This window comes from Melospiza georgiana, chromosome 1, assembly GCF_028018845.1.
Source record: "Melospiza georgiana isolate bMelGeo1 chromosome 1, bMelGeo1.pri, whole genome shotgun sequence".
NCBI classification, from domain to species: Eukaryota; Metazoa; Chordata; class Aves; order Passeriformes; family Passerellidae; genus Melospiza; species Melospiza georgiana.
The window spans coordinates 102,483,059-102,502,661 of NC_080430.1; the positions used below are offsets into that span (position 1 = coordinate 102,483,059).

At 40.6% G+C, this 19,603-nt stretch overlaps 1 protein-coding gene across 2 annotated transcripts in view; it reads right to left on the reverse strand.

Moving 5' to 3' along the window:
- Nucleotides 1–19,603, reverse strand: part of GNAL (G protein subunit alpha L) — a 177,672-nt gene that overhangs the window by 108,391 nt on the left and 49,678 nt on the right. Inside the window, exons 1-4 of one of the 2 annotated variants that reach the window (XM_058033697.1) lie at nucleotides 2,594–3,122; nucleotides 2,199–2,271; nucleotides 1,301–1,355; nucleotides 1,002–1,121 (exon numbers count right to left, since the gene is read on the reverse strand). In XM_058033697.1, the coding sequence (XP_057889680.1) occupies nucleotides 1,002–1,121; nucleotides 1,301–1,355; nucleotides 2,199–2,271; nucleotides 2,594–2,732 (387 nt within the window). In that variant the 5' untranslated portion in view covers nucleotides 2,733–3,122. Of the gene's footprint in view, nucleotides 1–1,001; nucleotides 1,122–1,300; nucleotides 1,356–2,198; nucleotides 2,272–2,593; nucleotides 3,123–19,603 lie in introns of those variants that run through there. The other variant, XM_058033688.1, reaches the window with a different exon arrangement.

The window sequence follows — 19,603 nt, forward strand, 5'->3', positions numbered from 1 at the left end:
AGATGCATGATAATTTTTCTTTATCTTGAACCTTCAAAGTGGTAGGTTTACCAGAGGCAAAACCACACATCAGAGAATATGAGTCATATAACAAAGAAAGGACTCTTCCCCTTCTCCCCCTTGCACCCTGAAGCCATAATAACCTAAAGACGCTCTACTGTAAATGGCTTCTTTGGCAGTATTGATAGCATGTACAACTCAATCATTTAGCCAACAAACAAAGATATTTTTAAGTCCTTACTGTATCCATAACAAATTGCTTTCAGTACCATTTTAAGGCAAATTAAAACTGTGCTACAGCAAAAATAAAATTCAGAATGTCTATGCACTTGCTTTCTTGTCATGCATAAAAAAATGAAACATTCTATGCATGTGCCTATAAATAATAACACAACAAGATAAAAATAATGTACGATGCCCATGCAAGTTAATCTGAAAAGCATGTCTCATTTGTACACAAAAGATCAGCCTCCACACACAAGTCCCACATTGATCCCATATCAAATTAAAGCAACATTTACATACAAGCAAACCACTGCCCATGCCAACTACAACAGATGAGGAAGCAAAGCACCTCACTTGACCGCTGCTTACGCAGGTTTCCACCCTGAAGTGCAGTAAGTATGGGAAACAACACTGAGGCCACTCTAGCCTTTTATTTCCTCTTATATCCTTTTCTGCAGGTACACAGTAACTCTTCAGATTAACATCCTGCATCTAATTCCACGTAGGAAACCAGCTTTCAACAAAGTCTTATTTGATGTGTCAATATGTAAGATTGCATCAGAAAATTTGAAGAGGACTAAATGCAGAAACAGCATTTAGAAGAAACATTAGCAAATAAATCTGTAACAACAAAATCTTGCACCACTAAAACAGGTGCAACTACCACAGTCTACAACCATCTTCCAAAAAGTAAATAACTCCGATGTTTCAGTAAATCCAAGTGTAGCAACATATTCCCCCTCGAAGCAGAATAAATCAGTGGTTTCTATTCTTACCTGTGTATAGTCAAAGTCAGAAAGAGGAGCTATACTCTTGATGTAGTCCATTCGAAATTGGTTTTCTGGGTTGGCCAATGGAACTGGGGGTATTAAAGTGCTCATAGCTGAAACTATAGTCTAGAATTGGATAAAACAAAAAAAAAAAAAACAAACGCATTAATCTGGATACAGGATCAATTGAAGATAATCCAATCTGATCAGCAAAATGGGATTTCTCTCATCAATCTTGGAAAGCATAATCCTTATAATTTCCAGTACAAACAAGCATGTGACAACAGTATAAAGTGTGTTCTTACCACAATCGCATCTTTCACGTTTTTCCGAATGTCCAGTATTTTCTGTTTCTTTTCTCTGCATTAAAACAGAAATATGAACACTTTGATTTTTTCTTCCAAAGCAGTTCAGTCACTTGCATTGAATTTTTTTTTTCACTGATCGCTTGTTTATCTACTCTTCAAACATTAAAGCATACTAATAGTAAAAAAAAAAGGCAAGACAAATACATTTTACCCTTATCCATTTTCTTGCATAGTATAAAGAGCAATGCACATTCATCCCTAATATATTTTTTTAAATCAGTCAATCACAGCTACATCTGCAAAGCTTCCCCTGATGGAACTGGAAGTCATTCTTTCATTTCTACAGCATGATGTAAACATGCTCTAAATTAACAACATGTAGGTGAAGGCCAACAAATATCTAAAATGAATGCTATGGATTAATAATGATTTCTGGAAAAGTGTTCTTTAGAGAGAAAATTATGTAGCCTCACAAAACAGGAGGATTTCTAACAAATAGGCAAAATTAGTTTCAGTTTTATGCTAACCCCAGCACCGGAAAAACAGCACACAGTGTCATCTGATTATGATTTGACAAGTATTTTTATATTACAGGCAGATGCAATATTTGGTTATTTGCTTCTATGTAAAAAGTAGTCGCCATGTTGTTGCTACACAGGGGCCTGTCAAGCGCTGCAGTAGCAACAGTGTAAAATACAGTAAAGGGGCCAGAAGGAGAAAATGCAAACATACAATAGCAGCAATTTCCTTATTCTCACTCCCCTCCCTCCCGCACAACACAGTGTCAAGCCACCAAAACACAGGGGATCAGAGGAGAAATTTCCTAGCGTAGTGTGTGTTAACCTGTTTCCAACATTTAAGGAAAAATAAGTCACAAAGTGTCAATAATTCTTACTCTGAATTAAATCCATTGACATGTAGGATTCGCATTTGTTTCACAATAGTGCTTTTTCCTGACTCACCAGCCCCTAAAAGAGAAAGAAGGAAAGGGAGGACATTGTGATACACGGTTCAGGCTGGGTGGTCAGAGAGTTTTTTTGGTTTGCTTTTTTTTTTTTTTTAAGGTTTTTTTTTTGGACGCGACAGCATCTCCCACCTCGGCAGCATTTCTGTATGTATGCATCCATGTGGCTCAGGCGATCTGTGGACGCCTCGCTTATTGCTCAATAAAGCAGCCCACATTTTCCATGGCCAAGGCGCACGCCGCATCTCCCCTCCCGGCGGGCTGGGGCTGCTGCCCCCTGCTCGCCCCGCTCGCCCCGGCCCCCACCTCTGCCGCTTCCTCCTTACCCAGCAGCAGCAAGCGGTGTGTCGCTTTATAAGCCAGCCTCTCTTTCTGCAACTGCTTCTCTATTTTTTTGTTGGCTTCTCGCTGCGCTTTCTCATCGATACGCTGATCCTCCGTTTTGCTGTTGCCCAAACACCCCATAGCCGCTGCTCAGGGTGGATGTCAAATGGCTGCCTTCTCAGATTTAGTATTTACAAGGGGGAGGGAGCGGGGGGGAGGCAGAAGACAAGTCTTTATATCCGTGTGTGTCCCTGCGACGGTTTCTCTCCGCTTCTTCCCACCCGGCTCGCTCACATAAAATGGTCTCTGGCCGCTTTCCGATCGCAGCGGAGTTGGCTGCTTCGCTCCCCACCAGAGATGCGGAGAGCAGGCGGCAGAGGTAACCCTGCCCCGGCGGGGAGGGGGTGGGGGGAGAAAGCTGTGCAAAAATGCCTAACATGCAACGAGAGGGAGAAAAGGGCTCCTCCTGGAAACCAGCCGGGTGCCGCTCTCCGCTCTCCCTCCCCACCGCGCACACAATCCCTATATTTCTCTGTAAAGGTCTATTTTTGTCTTCCTAACTCAGCACTGCCTCTTTCTGCGAGACCAGGAAACAGCCCCGCTACCAGCCCAACGCGCAGGGAAGCCGAAGGAGAAAGGTAAAAGCCGGACGGATCTACCTGGATCCTGCGGGGCCGGGGCCGGGGCCGGGCGGCGCCGCGGGGTCCGCGCCCCCCGCCCGCCCCGCCCGGCGGCCCCGGCCGCGCTGCTGCCGCCAAAACCCGGAGCTGGCACCGCCGCCACGGGACCCGCGGCCTCCGGACCCCCGCCCGCGGCCTGCCGCAGGGGCAGCGAGCTGCGGGACGCCGCGCTCGGGCACCGGGGGGGCTTTCCCGACCTTTCCCCGCGCTCCTCGGCGGTACTGGAAGAGCCTGGCCGCTACCGGAGCGAGGGTTGGCACTGCCGGGTGGCCAGGCTGGCGCAGGTGATGGCTGCCATCGTGACCGCCCTGCGGGAGCAGCGCCGGGAGGCAGCTCCGGGCACCGGCGTGTGGGAGCGGCCGGGGTCTGCCCGCCTGAACCCCGACACACAGAGCACGCGTGTGCACAAACACCCTGCCTCGACTGCTTAACCAACAAAATGTCCCTTGCCACACAAGTAGTCACGGCAGCACATGGGCCGTCTTTTCCCTTTGAATATTCCACACTGCATCAGCTAAACCAGAAAATAAAGCTATCCAAACAGCTCATGGTAATGTGCAATACGAATATGATAATATGCACGTCTAATATCACTACAACAACAAATGTCGACAAGAAACCGTATCTCTGTTCCTTCATTTGCCTCCATTTTAGATCATAAAATGAAACTTCAAGCTAGACAACCCTATAGGCATTCCTTTTTGCTTCAAATCTCTTGCCTTGCAAACTGGCACCTCAGTGCAAAAGCAGCAGTACAGCACCTGGCTCGTCCTAAACTCCCCCTGCATAGAAATCACCTGCACTGCTCAGACGTGATGCTTGATGCAAGAACACAAGAACACCAGAAAAAGAATGGATGTTACTCTGCAGTCCCCAAATACTTTCAGCTTTTATGTCCAAATACCCATACTTTCAAAGATGGCTTACTGAAAAATTAATATTTTGATAGATACATACGTGTGCAAAATCCTGGTCACAACTAAAATCAAAGAGAGATTGCCATCAACTTCAATCAAACAAAACAGTATTCTAATCTAAAATGTATTGAAAAGTATGTAGCAAAAAGAAACTAGATTTTACAAGCAGAAGGATTTAGTTTGTTTTGGTTTTTTTCAATGGCTCCCTCACTCAGCTGGGAAATGCTGAATCAAGGAAGAGAAACTTGTTACTGTCTAATTTGAGCACACATCAGAGGAAGGTGAAAAGGGCAGAACCCAGAAAGAAAATGAACAGGTACTGCTCCACCTGTGGTTGGGTATGCGGAGTTTTCAGAAGACTATGGAATTCAAGTGCCAGATATGTGGTTTTATGGTACTGCTTGATCTTGACCCTGGAGGCTGTTTTCATCTGCCCTCTTACATAGGTGGAGGGAGCTGGGCTAACACACTACAGGATTGACAGGATCTGCCAAGTCAAAATATGCATTTCTAAGTGTTTCTGAGCTGCATTTTTTTTAGGACAGACTGCTTTTTCCTATTGACATTTTTCTGTCTGGAGAGACAAAAAGCACCTCAGATACAGATAGGTTTGGAAGCACAGTTCAGGGTGACTGCTGGTTTTGGAGGCTGTCAGACACAGGATATATGATGAATAGCTTTTGTGAAGAGCAGTCATGTTTGCTCCCTGCCACAGCACTATGAGAGCCTAAACTGAATGGCTTGGTTAGAAATCACTAACTGGGTCTGAATTTTCATAGTCCTTCAGTGTCAGAAGCCGTAATTTATGATGCCCAAGATGTGTGCAGCCACATTCATTACCTGTGTAAATACCTCAGTTTGAGACCTAAGTCCCAAGCCTGGCTCGTGTCAGTCAGTCTGCAGGAATCTACCTTGCTTCTTCCCCTCCTCTCCCCAGCAATTTTCCTCTTTCATGTACTAACACTGGGATTTTTGGTGCAGACTTGTTCCCAGCTTTGAAACGGCTCAGTGCCAATAAACAGAATTTTACAGGATCCTGGTATATCCTGCTTTTACCTTTCTCCAAAAGAGGGAAAGTGTTTCTCATTTCCTCTCTCCCCCTCGAAAAACCCCATGACCCCTTTGGGTCTCTTCCTCCTGAGAAAAGATCACACAGTTCAAGAATGATATGCACAAGCAACCTGTGCCCAGAAAGAACTTCTAGCTGTAATTATATTCCCAACCGTCCCTTTGCTTTTCCCAAACACAGCACTTATCCCAACATAACTGAACTACAAAATCCTAGAAACAATAAACAACAGAGAAATTTTCACCCCCTTTGGACATAGCTCTTTTTTTTTTTCCAGAGAGAAACCATAGCTATCATATATGAATATGTCTCTTCTGCATACAGATAAATCTAAAACTCTATAAAAGGTTGCAGCGGTGCTGCATCACCAAACCAACTTCCAGTACAAACTGTACACAGGAATAAAAACAAAATCCCAGACAAAGAAAAGAAGACTTTTCCTGGTTTTCCCCTCTCTTCTGAGGCAACCAATGTGGGACCCTCCTTGAGTTCCTGAAGGATGAACTATTTCACATTGCTTCTGTACAGCAACCCTGCAGACCATTTGCAGCCCATCTTCCCTTTACACGGCCTCCTTTGAGGGTTTGGATCCATTTTTTAAAAAAGAACAAATGGAAAGATGGAGGTAATGAAAAGCATAGGAGGGACCTAAGTCACTGGTAAAGAGATTCTTCCAGCTTGCCAGTCTTCCTGCCTCAACTTTCACAGGGATCTCTGAACTCTCTGCTGACACTACCCTCAAGTATGGGCACTCTCCTAGGTGAGTAACACTGGTGCCCTGATCTCTGCTTCTCCTCACTGACCTCTCTTTTTATGTAGCCTACTGCTGGCAAATCAGGATATGCAACTCACTAGTGGTTGAGTTTTTACTCCACCTCAGCATCAAACTTGGGAGGAAAAAAAAGAGAAAAATGAATTGTAACTGCATAGGCATGCAAGACAAATAATTCTTTCTCTCTAGTAATAAATTACTGGTAAGTTTCTCTCTCTGTAGATGTCAAATATTAACACAAAAGTACACACTCTGTGGAAGGCTACATTTGGAGTTTTATAAGATATGTGAACCAGGAACCAAAAAAAGTATGGCTCTGTGTTAAAAACACTGACTAAGGGTTAGGAAAAAACCAGCATGTACTTTGCAGAGAAGTGAACATCACACTCAAAACCAAATCTAACCTTCATCCTTTTGTTTAAACCCATGAGCTCAAAAAAGTAATTACAATTTTTTGACAGGGGCTCATCTGTTTTAAGAAGCAGGATGGGAGACATGCCAGAAAAGATGAGGTATGCATTTGCACAGTGACTGTGGACCTGATCCCAAATTGCCTTCATGTCCATTGATTAAGGACAAATTCACTGGTGCAGAAGAGGGTCAGGCAACGCTGACAGGCCTGGCAAAGCTCTGAGTAGGTCCTTGGCTCCTTGACATACTTGTTTCCCAAGCCATACTCCTTTACTTGGCAGCTGCCACTGTGTAACTCACCTGACAAACCAACTTCTCCTGTGCCCACTCCTCTCCCATCTTTGTGCAGCACAGGGAGCAAAAGGGAGAAAGCAGCAAAAGGCAGAAAGCAGGTGACATGATAGAGTAGAAGGCTGTGGGCTTATGATAATAGTCTGAAGAAAAAGAAAAGTTTTTCACAGAAAAACTGCAGGCAGCAGTCCACCGAAATGACAATGATAGCCTTTAGCCCTGAGAAAGCATTTGTGAAGGAGAGGATTAGATCTAGCAGGAGTCAGATGCTCCTTGGGAAGCTTGTGTAGAAAAGCATCAGGTGAAAAGCAGATTTGCAGTATGATTACACTAAAGAAAGAAGACAATCCTCTTTGATTCAAGCTAGTTATTCCTCATCCAAGCTAGTTATTCCTCATCCATGTCCCAAAGAAAGCAGAGGGAACAGGGAACTTCTGCTATGGCCATCCCATCAGCTCAGGGCTTCCCTTTAGACCCTTACTGGTAAAATAATTTCAGTGTTTACTCTTGTCTTTTCTGACTAGAAATTCCTTATCTGTGAAGAGAGACTCACATGGCATCACTGCACACAGGTCCATCTGTTGGTACCAGAGGCAGAAGCAGATGATTGAAACTAACACAAATCCAGCAACGTCCTAATAGCATTTAAAAGACCAAGCAATCTCCTGTGGTTTAAATATTCTTACATATTACAATGAAATAACATTGTTAAACAAAATGACACAGATGCATTTGCAATAAGCAAAGGAATAAGTTTTTGATGAATTTGCAAGACAACAGTATTATAGGATATGTTACATTTTTGGCAAAAAAGGAGGCACTTTTCTGTCAGTATCCCAGTTTATGAAGAATTTTACTTGGATGGACACTCCAAGGGCACTTCCCCAACTTTCCCTCTCACCCGCTTAACAAAGTAATGCATTCCCATTTTAAGGCAGTGGAAAATTAGTTCTAATCAGTTGTTTAGGGGAGTCATTAGAATTAAACAGATTAAAACCAGGCAAAACACGCTAATATTGCCCTAATTTAGAAGTGAATTAATCAATGAATAAAGAAGTCAGCTAGAATTATAGCTGAAGTTACCACTTTCAGAAAAGGAGTAAAACCTATACAGGAGACATGTCCTGGATTCTCTGCAACATGCTGACTAACATCTTGCACAGCTGTAATAGTAAAGCCAGATCATCTGTCTGCAGTTTGTAAAAGCTTTTGTATGTCACATAAAATTTTGCATTTAATAATAAATGCTCAGGTCAACTATAGTGATCTCACTAGCTGGACAGGAAAACTAACTTGTGAGACACTGAACATCCATGTGATGTGCCTTAACCTCACCTTTAACTCCAAGGCACACCTCTGAGCAGGACTCTCACAGTCATAGCGTGCCTGCCTCCACTCCTGGTCTTTAGACAACATTCTGCTGAGCTAGATTTTCTCTACATTTACCCCAAACACATCTGACCTGTGATCTCCTTGTATTATCCCTCTATCTTGATATAAACTCAGAGATACTTTTTAGTTTCTTCTCAGTTGTTTTAACTTCTCTGCTCAAGAAATTAAGTTTTAGCTACCCCAAGAAATGGTTGATTTTCAAAACAAAAAAGGAAGTACATGTTAAAAAAGTTATGCTCTAATTCCTGTGAGTGCCTGAATAGTTAGTGGTATCTCTCCACAGAAAATTCTTACAAATATAGAAAATCACTGCATACAAGTACCTTAGCATGAAGTGGGGAATTCTGTAACTGGTTCTTAACCCTGTTTAAGGATCCCAACATGCAATTACACACAAGAGCAGTCATTAAAAATTCGCTTCAGGAAATAATGTTCCCAGTAAGTTGGTAGCCTTGTGCACTCACAACCTGATTTACATAAATAATATTTACCACAGAAATACAGCTTTTGCTTGACTGCATGACTAGCAAATCCAGATAAAATATCAAAACTTACTGAATAAACAACAACCCAGTATTTTTCTCCTTATGTATCTAATTTTTTAAACTATACATCTGCTTGTAACAAATACCTGTTGAGTCATGTTCTGCTTGGCCTTTTGTGATCTTAAGTTTCCTATAAGTATTTCTGGGGTATATTTGTGCAAAGCCGATGATCTCTGGATTAAATAGCTCTCACATATTTGCTCATAATTGAAGAGACATGGCTTGTTGACCCACGTGGTCCTTTCCACAACAAGGTTTATGTTACAATTAAACTTTAGGCTTTCATGACATGAATTTATTTTTTTCTCTGGAGAGAGAAAATGGTCAATATGAAGACTAAGCAGATACATAACATATTTAGACATACACTATTCCATCTGCATACCTATGTGGCAGAGGTGGAAATACAATCTCTAAGCGTAATAATCTCCTGGAAAGAAAGTCTATTTTTTTCTCTTTTTCTACTGTTTACTTACTTTATTCACTGCTAGTCTCAAATACTATTCTGATAGAATGAGTTAATGAAATTCAAACCCATATGATTTTACTGATCTTATTTTTACTAAAACCCAAAAGTTTTTTCTAGCATCTACTGGGCTGCTTGTATAACATGGATTAGATTCTTTGGAGCAAGTATTTCTCACAGGATCATTTCACTTGGGGTGAAAGGTGATAAAAGCATTCGTGCACAAAGGAGAAGGGGGAAAGGTTGAAAAGTCCACAGAACTTGCAGACATTTTGGAACAAGCTATTTAATAAGTTACTGAGGAATCAGTATTTTCTCACATACTTTGGGAAAGAAGTAGTTTGTTTTTACAATAAAAACACACAATGTGAGAAAATTTCCTATACTATGGTAACATTTTCGCTGGGTTTAAAGTTTCAGACTTATTAACAATGGTGCCATGTTTCTGTACAATCTGCATAATTGTAGGCTTGCTTTTGGTTGTTTTTTGGTTTGGGGTTTTCTGCTTTGTTGGTTTGTTTGTTTTTTAAGGAGACCCATTCTAGCTTGATGCCTTGCAACCTCCTTAAAATTTTAAATCCTAATGCCCCAATGATGCAGCACAATGCTATGCAAAACTAGTAGTTTAGGAATAGAGAGATTAGGAATAGCACAAGTGCAAAAGGGGTTTAATCCAGCAATTTCAGCTAATGCAGCTGCTCAGACACTGCACTGTATGTTTTAAAACACTGAGAAGGTTTTAGAAAGCTTATATCTGCTTGGAATATTTAACAACTTACAACAACACTTACATCGACAACCAATTTGCCTACCAATCCTAAAACACTTAAAGGGCTTTAAACCTACCCATATGCAGACTCTTCCTGCTCAGAATCCGCTACACACAATCTGCCACCCACATCACTAAACACAATGACAAGATTACGCTTCCATGTCTTTGCAGCCTATTCTTCACACTATGCAAATCTTCAGGAGCTGCATTTCTGATCCCAATGCAACAGCACAAAAGCTATTGTCGTAAGAAATGGTTTAACCTGTCAGCAACACTGTCACCACAATTACTACCACTAATAAAGATATGATCATAATCTGCCACTTAAGGATCATTAGGTACATTATGACTATTGTATTCTATTACATAGTTCTTTTACATGGACACTAATTGAGAACACTTGATTTAAATAAAATCAAGTACTATAAATTTTCATTGACAAATCTGTTTTTAACCTTTAGACAGTGTAGGGTGCTGCTTGCTGATGTAGGGAAAACCAGCTATAAAAAGGCTAACCCTGAAAAATGTTTATCAGAAATACAAACCACTGTAACACTGTATACAAAGAGGAGAGCTTGGAAGAAGGACACAAGGATGCTCTGTCTGAGCATGCAAATGACTTACATTAAGCTAGGTTAAAACTCCTCAGTACCATTCACATGCTTGTGTCCATGCAACAACTTACAGTGTGTTTGGGAATGGACAGCTGTATGTTCAGAAAGATTCAAGGTTTGTATCTGTAGAAGGCACAGAATGCATGACAGAAATTTATTCAATGTAATTATTTTCATATAATTTTATTGAGGCTGCAGAAACTATGAAAAAATAGCAAATGCCTAAATATGAGTTGTATATTCACCTCAGATGCAGCTCTTCTGCATGTGTCATAGAGTCCTCCCCTCTGAAAGCTAAATTTCTCAAAATATTTCATCTCATAATGACCATGAGCTATCAGAGTGACCGTGAAAACAAATCAAAAGTAATCAAGGATATGCCCTCCTCACCTTGCCAAATTGGAGGCCCAGAACATATCAAACAAGATATTCCTCACAAAGAGAAAAATATTAACATTGTAGGAATTTGTGGAAAACACAATCAACATGGGTCACCTCCCTTGAAGATAAAGGAACACAAATTGGCAGAGGAACAGAGAAGAGGGATGAAGGAAGTTAAACTGGATGGCTGGTAGCAGAGACTAGGAGGAGCAGGATTTATCAGACTGGGATCACTGTGTTTGCCTTGATGACCAGGTGAAGCACACAGCACACCATGGCCTCCCTTGCTGTCCTGGGCACAAGGGCTGCAGCTTCCTACTACAGCAGGAGCACTGCAAAGGGCTCCAATTGTTGTATCCACAGCTGTGGGTCAGGACCACTGGCTTTGCCTTACAGAAATCAAAATGCATGTTGCTGCTTTCCAGAGAAGTACCAGAGAGCTTTCCCATCACTAGAGAAAAAGATTTAGTATATTCCAAACTGAACTGTTTCACCTAATTTAATAATTCTGGCTTGAGATGCTGCAAGCCATGTGTAAATGAGACAGAAAAAGAAATTAGTTTCCAGCTGCCAGAAGAGCCTGGATCTGGTAAGAGCATGACTGGAGAAAACATCACCCAATTCCAGATCAGAGAGTAGTGCAACTGTCTCAGGGGAGAGAGGGCACCTGGGCATCCCTTTCATCGGGCTTCCACTTTATCATGGTGAGCTGCTGTTTCTGCTGTGGAAGTCCAATCCAGTAGAGGGAAAGGAGGTAGAAGATGGCAGGCATCCACACACCTTTTGGAGCCTGTTCCTTCTATTGTGTCAGCAAACAATAGCCTCCTGCTAATCTGTGAATCTCCTCAGGCTCCCTTCATGCCTTTACCATACTGCTTCCCCAGCCCCAGTTACCTTCTCTGCTATTTACAGCTCTCTGAACAGTCAGATTGCTTCTCTGTATGCCCTGCAAGAAGGTAAGTTGAAAAGAGAAAAAGATGTCACTGAGTCAAATGCCCACATTTTCCAGTTTAACTTGGATACTTTCCATATGCTATCTCTGAAAATTTTATGTGATTTGCAGCATGAGCCAATGGCTGTCTTCTGTTAACTGCACAGAGCACACAGCCAAAGATTAACAAAAAACTGGTGCTGTGGCAAAATATTTCCAGTACTGCCAAAATCTGTGTTTCTTAGTAATTTCAATTGCCTGTGGAATCCTGAATTAGCGTTAGTATACAATGGACAATTTATGGCATGCTGTTGCCATGAACCTGTTGAATGGGTATGAAGCCATGAGCAACCTGGTCTAGTGGGAGGTGTCCCTCCCCTTGGCATGGGGGTTGGAACTAGAGGGTCTTTAAGGTCCCTTCCAACCTAAACCATTCTATGATTCTTTTCTGTGCCTTTCTGGATAATACTGAGTGGATAGACTGCACTTCAAAAATTTAAAATATCAACAGATAAAAAAAAAATTACAAACACTACATAACTATTAAAGTTTGGCTTGTTTTTAGTTATACGATCAGATTTTCAGAAATAAATCTTAGCAGATGATTGTTCTAACTGTTATTGAAACCATGATGGTAACTTATAAAGTCATGCTTTATACTGAAAAATACTCCAGAAGTATTTGGATTACTTATAAACTAAACAAACCAATGCCATATTATCCATACACAATACAAAAATAATGTAATTTTTTTACAGCTTCCTCTATTCCAAGTGTACACTACAGTGTTTTTTAATATAAATTTTTTATTTACCTGGCACATGAAAACCCTTACCCTAGGGTTTTGTTAGGTATTCCAAGTTTATGCTTGGACTCTGTTCACTTTGACATTTTGGGGTTTACAGATCAATTATAAGAAGAGAAAATTCTGCTGTGGGCCACACAGAAAATTTGCTATAATCATGCACAGTGATGTTACATGATGTTACATGCACTAAGAGTTAAAACCCTGCACATTATGCAAAACTTTACCATCAGTAACAATTTAAGCAACTGCAGCACAAAGAGCTGAATCTTATAGTAATCAAATGTGGGGTGCAATGCCACAACTAAAATCTTTCTGACACAGATGTTTAAAATCTAATTACAAAAAATATTAGATTATTATCTGATCAATCCCTCCCTTGAAATGCCTTTTTCTCTTCCCAAACTCTAAATGGATTCAAGGTAAGCTTATCTAGAGATCTAACAATCAGTGCCCAGAAATCACTGTGAAATGGAAGTAAAGGTTACTAGCAGGAAATACAGCTGAGCAACTGCATTGCATGGCAGCAAGCCAAAATTAGTGAATTCTCATTGATGTGTAAATAACTTGGAAAGCAAAGGTGCAGAGCTGGTGACCAATCAAACTTGCTGGTCACCAGCGAGTGACAGAGTTTCTGCATGCAGTTTAACAACTCTGGGGATGATTAATCATTTTTAGTGGTATTATAGAACCCACTTTTTTTCTTAAGAATTAATGCTAATACACTTTAATGCTTTTCTTCACTTAAAAGGAATAGTTCTTTCAATACAGTGCTGTACAGTTTAGTCCATAAGGCATCCAATGACCTCAAGCAATGAGAAAACCCATATGAGCAAGCAATTCATATCTTCAATGTATTATGAAATCAGCTCCAACTTCTGTGATGCTTCTCGAAGATGGAAGAAGAAAAATGCTTCAACTGTAAACTACTCTATATCTATTCACTACAGGGATTGTGACAATACATTATCCTCTGCATTATTTTTTTGGCATTTTAAATTCCTCCCCCTCTAAATTCTACCACAACTGCAAGCTAGAACAATTTGAATAAAATGCCTTATGTGTACTGATGCTAGTACATATGAAAATTAGCATTTACCTATCAACCCACTGAGGCAAGCCTGAATTTCCCTTAAAATAAAAATGAAAAGCAAGCAGCATATCAGAGCTTCCCTCTTCTCCATGTAGAATTATGTAATTTAAAACCGAAGGTAATAGGTATGTTATGTGCACACACACAAATTTTCTGTCTCTTGGTATGAAGTTACCTCTCCATTTAAAGGCAGTGATATAATCCAATTCATCAACTTTTTCATGGGCTCCTCACCATCCAAATGTGGACGGAGTGTTCACCTTTACTGGCTGAGTTTCTGTGGAGTCTGATGAAACTGCCTTGAGATCCAAGGCCTATAAAGACTGCCTTACTTCAGAATTTTTTTTCTCCAAATGACCCTATGCCAGATAGGGAATATTTGAAATCTGTACATATTTCTATAAGTGAACAAGATCATGCATATGCCTAAATTAAACTGTTTTAGGTAAACACCTGCTTGAAACTTTAAAAGGATCACTGTAGAGTGCTGCAATGAAGTTATAATTGTCATTATGAAATTTAGCCATCATTCTGCAGGTATACCCCTATTTGTGCTGCATTTTTGGTACTTTAATTTTTGAGCTCTTTTTCACTATTGATGCCAACTTCCACAGCTTGTATTAAAGAGCTGTTCATATCAATCCATTTACAAAGCAGGCATACATGTCCTCAAAAATCCTGAGAGGCAGAATACAGACAGACCTTTAAATCAAGAGCAGGCAAACTTATGATAACACACCACTTTCCAACATGAAAGTTTGCAGAATCTGCTAATATATTCAATTTATTGGAATCCATCTGCAAATGCCACAGGTTTTATCATACATTTTCAGTGTGCAAGGCGGACCTTGCTCTTTGATACTCCATTTCTGGGGGGAAGAGGGTGGCAGGAGAAGAAAGATCTGTATTTTCCACATAAAAATGCCAGAGGATTTAGGTTCAAGCTACTCAAAGTCAATCTACATTGAGCAAGACTGGTTACACTGCAAAATGAGAGCCCAGTGATTAGATGAGCTACATGAAGAAGCTGTTCCCTCACTGGGCTGCATGCCAGTTTTAATCTTTAGCTCCTGACAGGTCAGACAGCCCAAATAAGAATTATTTCAGGTGTTTTGAGAGGCATGGCAGAGCTGGGCACACAGCACAATTTTCCTTTGAGCTTGAAAAATCTGCAGCTGACAGGATTCAGTGCCACAGCTCACAAAACCTACACAGACACCAGTGGGGGTTCATATAACTTTCCACAGCAACCCAGAGAAAGTGCTGATAGGAACACAGCTTGTTTCATTTCAGACAGCAGCTAGGCAAGGTGAGGCAGCTGGAGAAAACTGAATACATCCTGGTCTACAATGACTCTGTCATACCACTGACATTTTTATCAAGATAGCTATCTTTAGAATAGGAAGTCAGTGCATTAAGCAATACCACCTTCCTTTTCTTTCTGTGCCCTGATCTCCCTCACTTGCTTTCCAAGTCTCATTGTCAGGACTAACCCATCATTTTATGAACTATTACATTCTCTAATTATTATAGATGCCTTCTTTGATAAATTTCTTTCTTCCCCCTTGCCCCCCAAACCACCCCTCTGCTCTGTACTCTCTGGTTTGAGGCCTCTTCAGTACCTGCCCTCCATCCACTGCAACAATCAATGCCAGCAGCATCAGTTTTGCAGGGAATCATCCAGATGATTTCAAAAAGTTCTGTGAGAACCCAAAACCATCATAAAAGAACGGTATAAACTTTTAAACCCCCTCCCTCTGACTTTTCAAGCTTATAAGAGCTGTCAGCAGCAGTCTCTTTTCCTCTTTGATACAGATGATACACATTTCAGAAGACTGCACTGAATATGTAATTACATAAAGATAGGAGCTAGCCCTTTGAAACTCTCCTTCCTGATTTATAGGGCATAAAAACTTCTCTCAAAAGAAGCATTAAGACTCCTATTTCCTGAAAAACTCCTGCTCACAGATCAGTACATAAAATTCTAAAGTCCCACCCCATTTCTCAGTGCCTCTTTTATGCAGCAGATTAGGTTTTGAATGATCTTGAACAACAAAAAAACAGGCACACCCTACCCTCAAATATACTTTTCAAGAAAAACTTGATTAAAGCTGGTGAGGGAAGAACTTGGGACATTGTGATCAGAAAGAAAGGCATAAACTGTGCAGGTCTGATGTTAATAGAACATGTTGTAAGGTATCTACTGTTCCTGAAAAATCAGATGTGAAAATATGGAAAGCTAAACATGTTCATTTTTTCCCCCACAAAGAAATATATATTAATTTTAAAAACTTTGTGCATTGTTCAGTACCTTATCTATATCTTAGCAGCAATGACAATCAGGATGTTTCAGTTGAAGAACTGAACCAGTAACCTTTAACCTAAAACTGAAGGCCCCATGACCAACCTTAGAGACATATTGACATTGTTGTTTTTAAAATGCACTTTATGTCATATATTTCATGACAAACTTTTCGATTCCAAGTGTGCAACAGGGAAATAAATTAAACATAATAAACATGACTTATGGAGATGACCTCAGAGTTAGAGCATAGGAGGGACTTGGCTGTGGAACAAACAACTTCTGGAGACGTTCCAGGACTACAAACTCCCTTTTTTTCAGTTAGATGATCTAACAGACCCCGTGATGATCCAGCACAACAAACAAATTGTCTGAGGACATGCCAAGTAGTAAAAACAGTAAAACATGATTTTTGCCTCTTAGCACTAGGAATTCACTCTCATTAAAAGGGAGCTCTTCTGCAAAAAAATCCAGTACTGTAATACACAGCACTGTGTTTCACACTTATGATTATAACAAGATCCTCTTGTCCTAAGAACTGAAAAACTTTGCTGCAGGACATTAAAAGGTTTAACAGAGGGACTACCCGTCATCAACACAGGGCAGTGGTTAGCAGGCTTCCAAGCAGTCCCACTTCAGACAGTTTGAAACCAAAATCAAAGCAAAATCAACTCCTAAACAGGATTATCTAAAGACTCATCACTGTGTAAAAATAGCTCATGTGTTTGATGCTCAGTCATGAAAACACTTTACAGAAACCTGAAAAAAAAGTGTACATATACACACACATAAACTCTTTTCTGATGGTAATCACACACATGTAGAATTTAAAACAACAAAAGATACCCAGCACAGACATAAACTAAAAGGTGAAAGGAACCCACAAGAGATGTAACTCATGAAAGAAACAAGAGCAGTTTAATAGTGAGAAAGCAGTGCTAAAGGGGCCTTAGCTGGCTGCTTGTCTCCAGGCAGTTGTGCCCCAGTGCACAACTCAGGTGTTTGGAGCACATTTCCCCCACTCGCTTTCTCAGCTGAAAAGCTAATGAAGTCTCAACAAACAGACTTAAGTTCAAACATCATTAATTCTGCTATTAAGGTATATCACTAAGAGCTTCTCCCACTTATATAGTTATGAAGTGCCTGGCAACAAGGACATTTATAAATAATTTCTCTAAAGAAGGAAAGACTGACCTGAATTTTATTGCAGATCACTAGCTGTGCCATTCTTTACAGTTTCAAGGCCCAGAACAGTAGCAAGAAGATGAGAGATTCCCCCAAATTCATGCACAAAAGGCTGCTGCCAAAATGGCATCAACTAATTTGCTAAAGATTCATAACACAAAATGTGTCAATCACTCTTTTAAAGCATTACTTATGATAAAAATTGACAAGGTTCTTCAGACCAGAGCAACATCAGGCTCTGAAGCTCTCTTGAAAGCAAAAGTTTCAGTGAAGCCATACTAATAAGGGTAGGGTTGCTGAACTGCAGGCAAAGCACATTAAGGGGGTGTCTCCTCTAAAAGCCTAGTTGAAGACATCAGATGGCACCAGCCTTGAAGCCCTCCCTTCTCTTCCCCTACATGGGAGCAAGGAGTGAACCAGACAGGACCTGCTCCAATCACCCTTCTGTGCTGTTCTGTCCCTTCTTCCTTCACAGCGACTCCACTACCACACATCTTATGTGTCCAAAAGCATTCCTCCCCCATATGTGTGGCATGCTTTGGTTAGAGGACAGCAAGCTGTTACACATCTCCTTCACAAGACCAAAAGCATCTAGGATGAGATAGATGCAAGAGGCTGCATTTTGGCCAAAGAGGATGTGTGCTTGGTTGTTTGATGGGGAAGGATTATACTGTCCAAGACTCTTCCACAGACACCTCAGGACATGTGGTCTGCTCCAGCTGGAAGATGAGCATCAGCATTCACAGCAGTGTGCATTTCTGAGGAACACATGAAAGGGGCTTCAAGCTGTAGATCACATTAAAAAACTGTGATTTCAAATTGCATGCAATGTTTTTGTTTTCTTGTTCAATTTTCCCCTGCTTGAAAGCAATTTCTTCAGTTATAATAGTAAAGCTGAATACCATGGAAAGAACTGAGGAGCAAGCAACAAATAATGCTCTAAAGTGCCACTAATGTTGTCCATTGTCCTGCCATCAATGCATCCATCTCTCACAAATCTGCACAGTGTATCTGTTATCAATGTTCCTATCAACATGCTGCACCTCTCAGGGTTTATCCTTTATCTCCAGTGTCACCTGAGTGTCCAATGATGACAATGATTTGGCAAACTCAGAGCTGCCAGGTAGGTACAGACTTCTCTTAAAGAACATAAATGTGGTTCATGTAATCGTTTTGAATTCAGTCAAGTCTTCTGCAAAGTGTTCTTCTGTGGCTAAAAAAGCCCAAATGCCTCAAACGAACTAAGCTGGCAATTTTTTCAACCAATGTTCACCTAAAAAACAGGTTATGATCCACTGCTCCTAGTGACTTCCTTTCAAACAAAAGCACATTAAAAAGCATGAGAATGCAGAAGGGGAAAGAACTGATGGTGATGCAGGGGATTTTCAGAGGTGAATTAAGGCATCATATGAAGAATCTCATGCAGACCCAAAGAAGACAAGTTAATGTAAACATGAACTCATTAATACACTGATCACAGAATCATGGAATCACTAAGGTTGGAAAAGACTCCTAAAATCATCAAGCCCAACCTTTCACTAATCAGCCCTTGTCAACTAGTCCACAGTGCGAAGTGCCACATCCAGTTGTTTCTTGAACACTTCCAGGGTTGATGAGTCCACAACAACCTAATCATCCTTTCTGTGAAAAAGATTCTTCCTCATTTCCAGCCTGGACCTCCCCTGGCACAGCTTGTGTCCTCTTGCCCTGTTCCTGATGAAGTGCATTTTTCTCTCCCATCTCTTTTTATGACATAGCTAGCCCACCTAAAAATTTATCTTGAATCTCTATTTGCAGTACTTAGTAAATTATGCAATTCTGACTAAGATCTGAATTAGAAAAGATGAGAGGTAAATTAGGTCATAAGAAGACAACCAACATTGCAATCAATCAAAGTTTCATAATTTAAAAAAATGAAACCATTCATCAGCCACCAGATTTTTTTCTCAATCTCTGAAGAGTATGTGACAACCATTGAGGTTGGAGGTGGCAGAATTTTTCCTAGATGCCTCCTGATTCCATTTAATATTTTATTTCAACATTCTTTTGATCCCCTCTCCCAAAATAGTCTCTACAAATACCATCTCTATGAGCTCTAGTACTGGCATGAAAGAAAGTCTCCAAACTTTCTCAATCTGTGGATGCATCTGTGTTGAATTTTAAACTACTGACATTTTAAGAGGGAACTCTAATGTATTTACCGATTCTTTGTTTCAGGTCTCACTTGTGTGTTACTCAAGAGCACTGGTATGAAGGCAACTGTCAATATGCATTTAAGGCAACATTTTACTAAAAAAGCTTTGGTAAGTAAGTAGATAAGAGTGGCATGGAGGGAGGTTTAATGCAACACATCAAGAAGAACAGAAACTGAAGAAATTTCACCTGA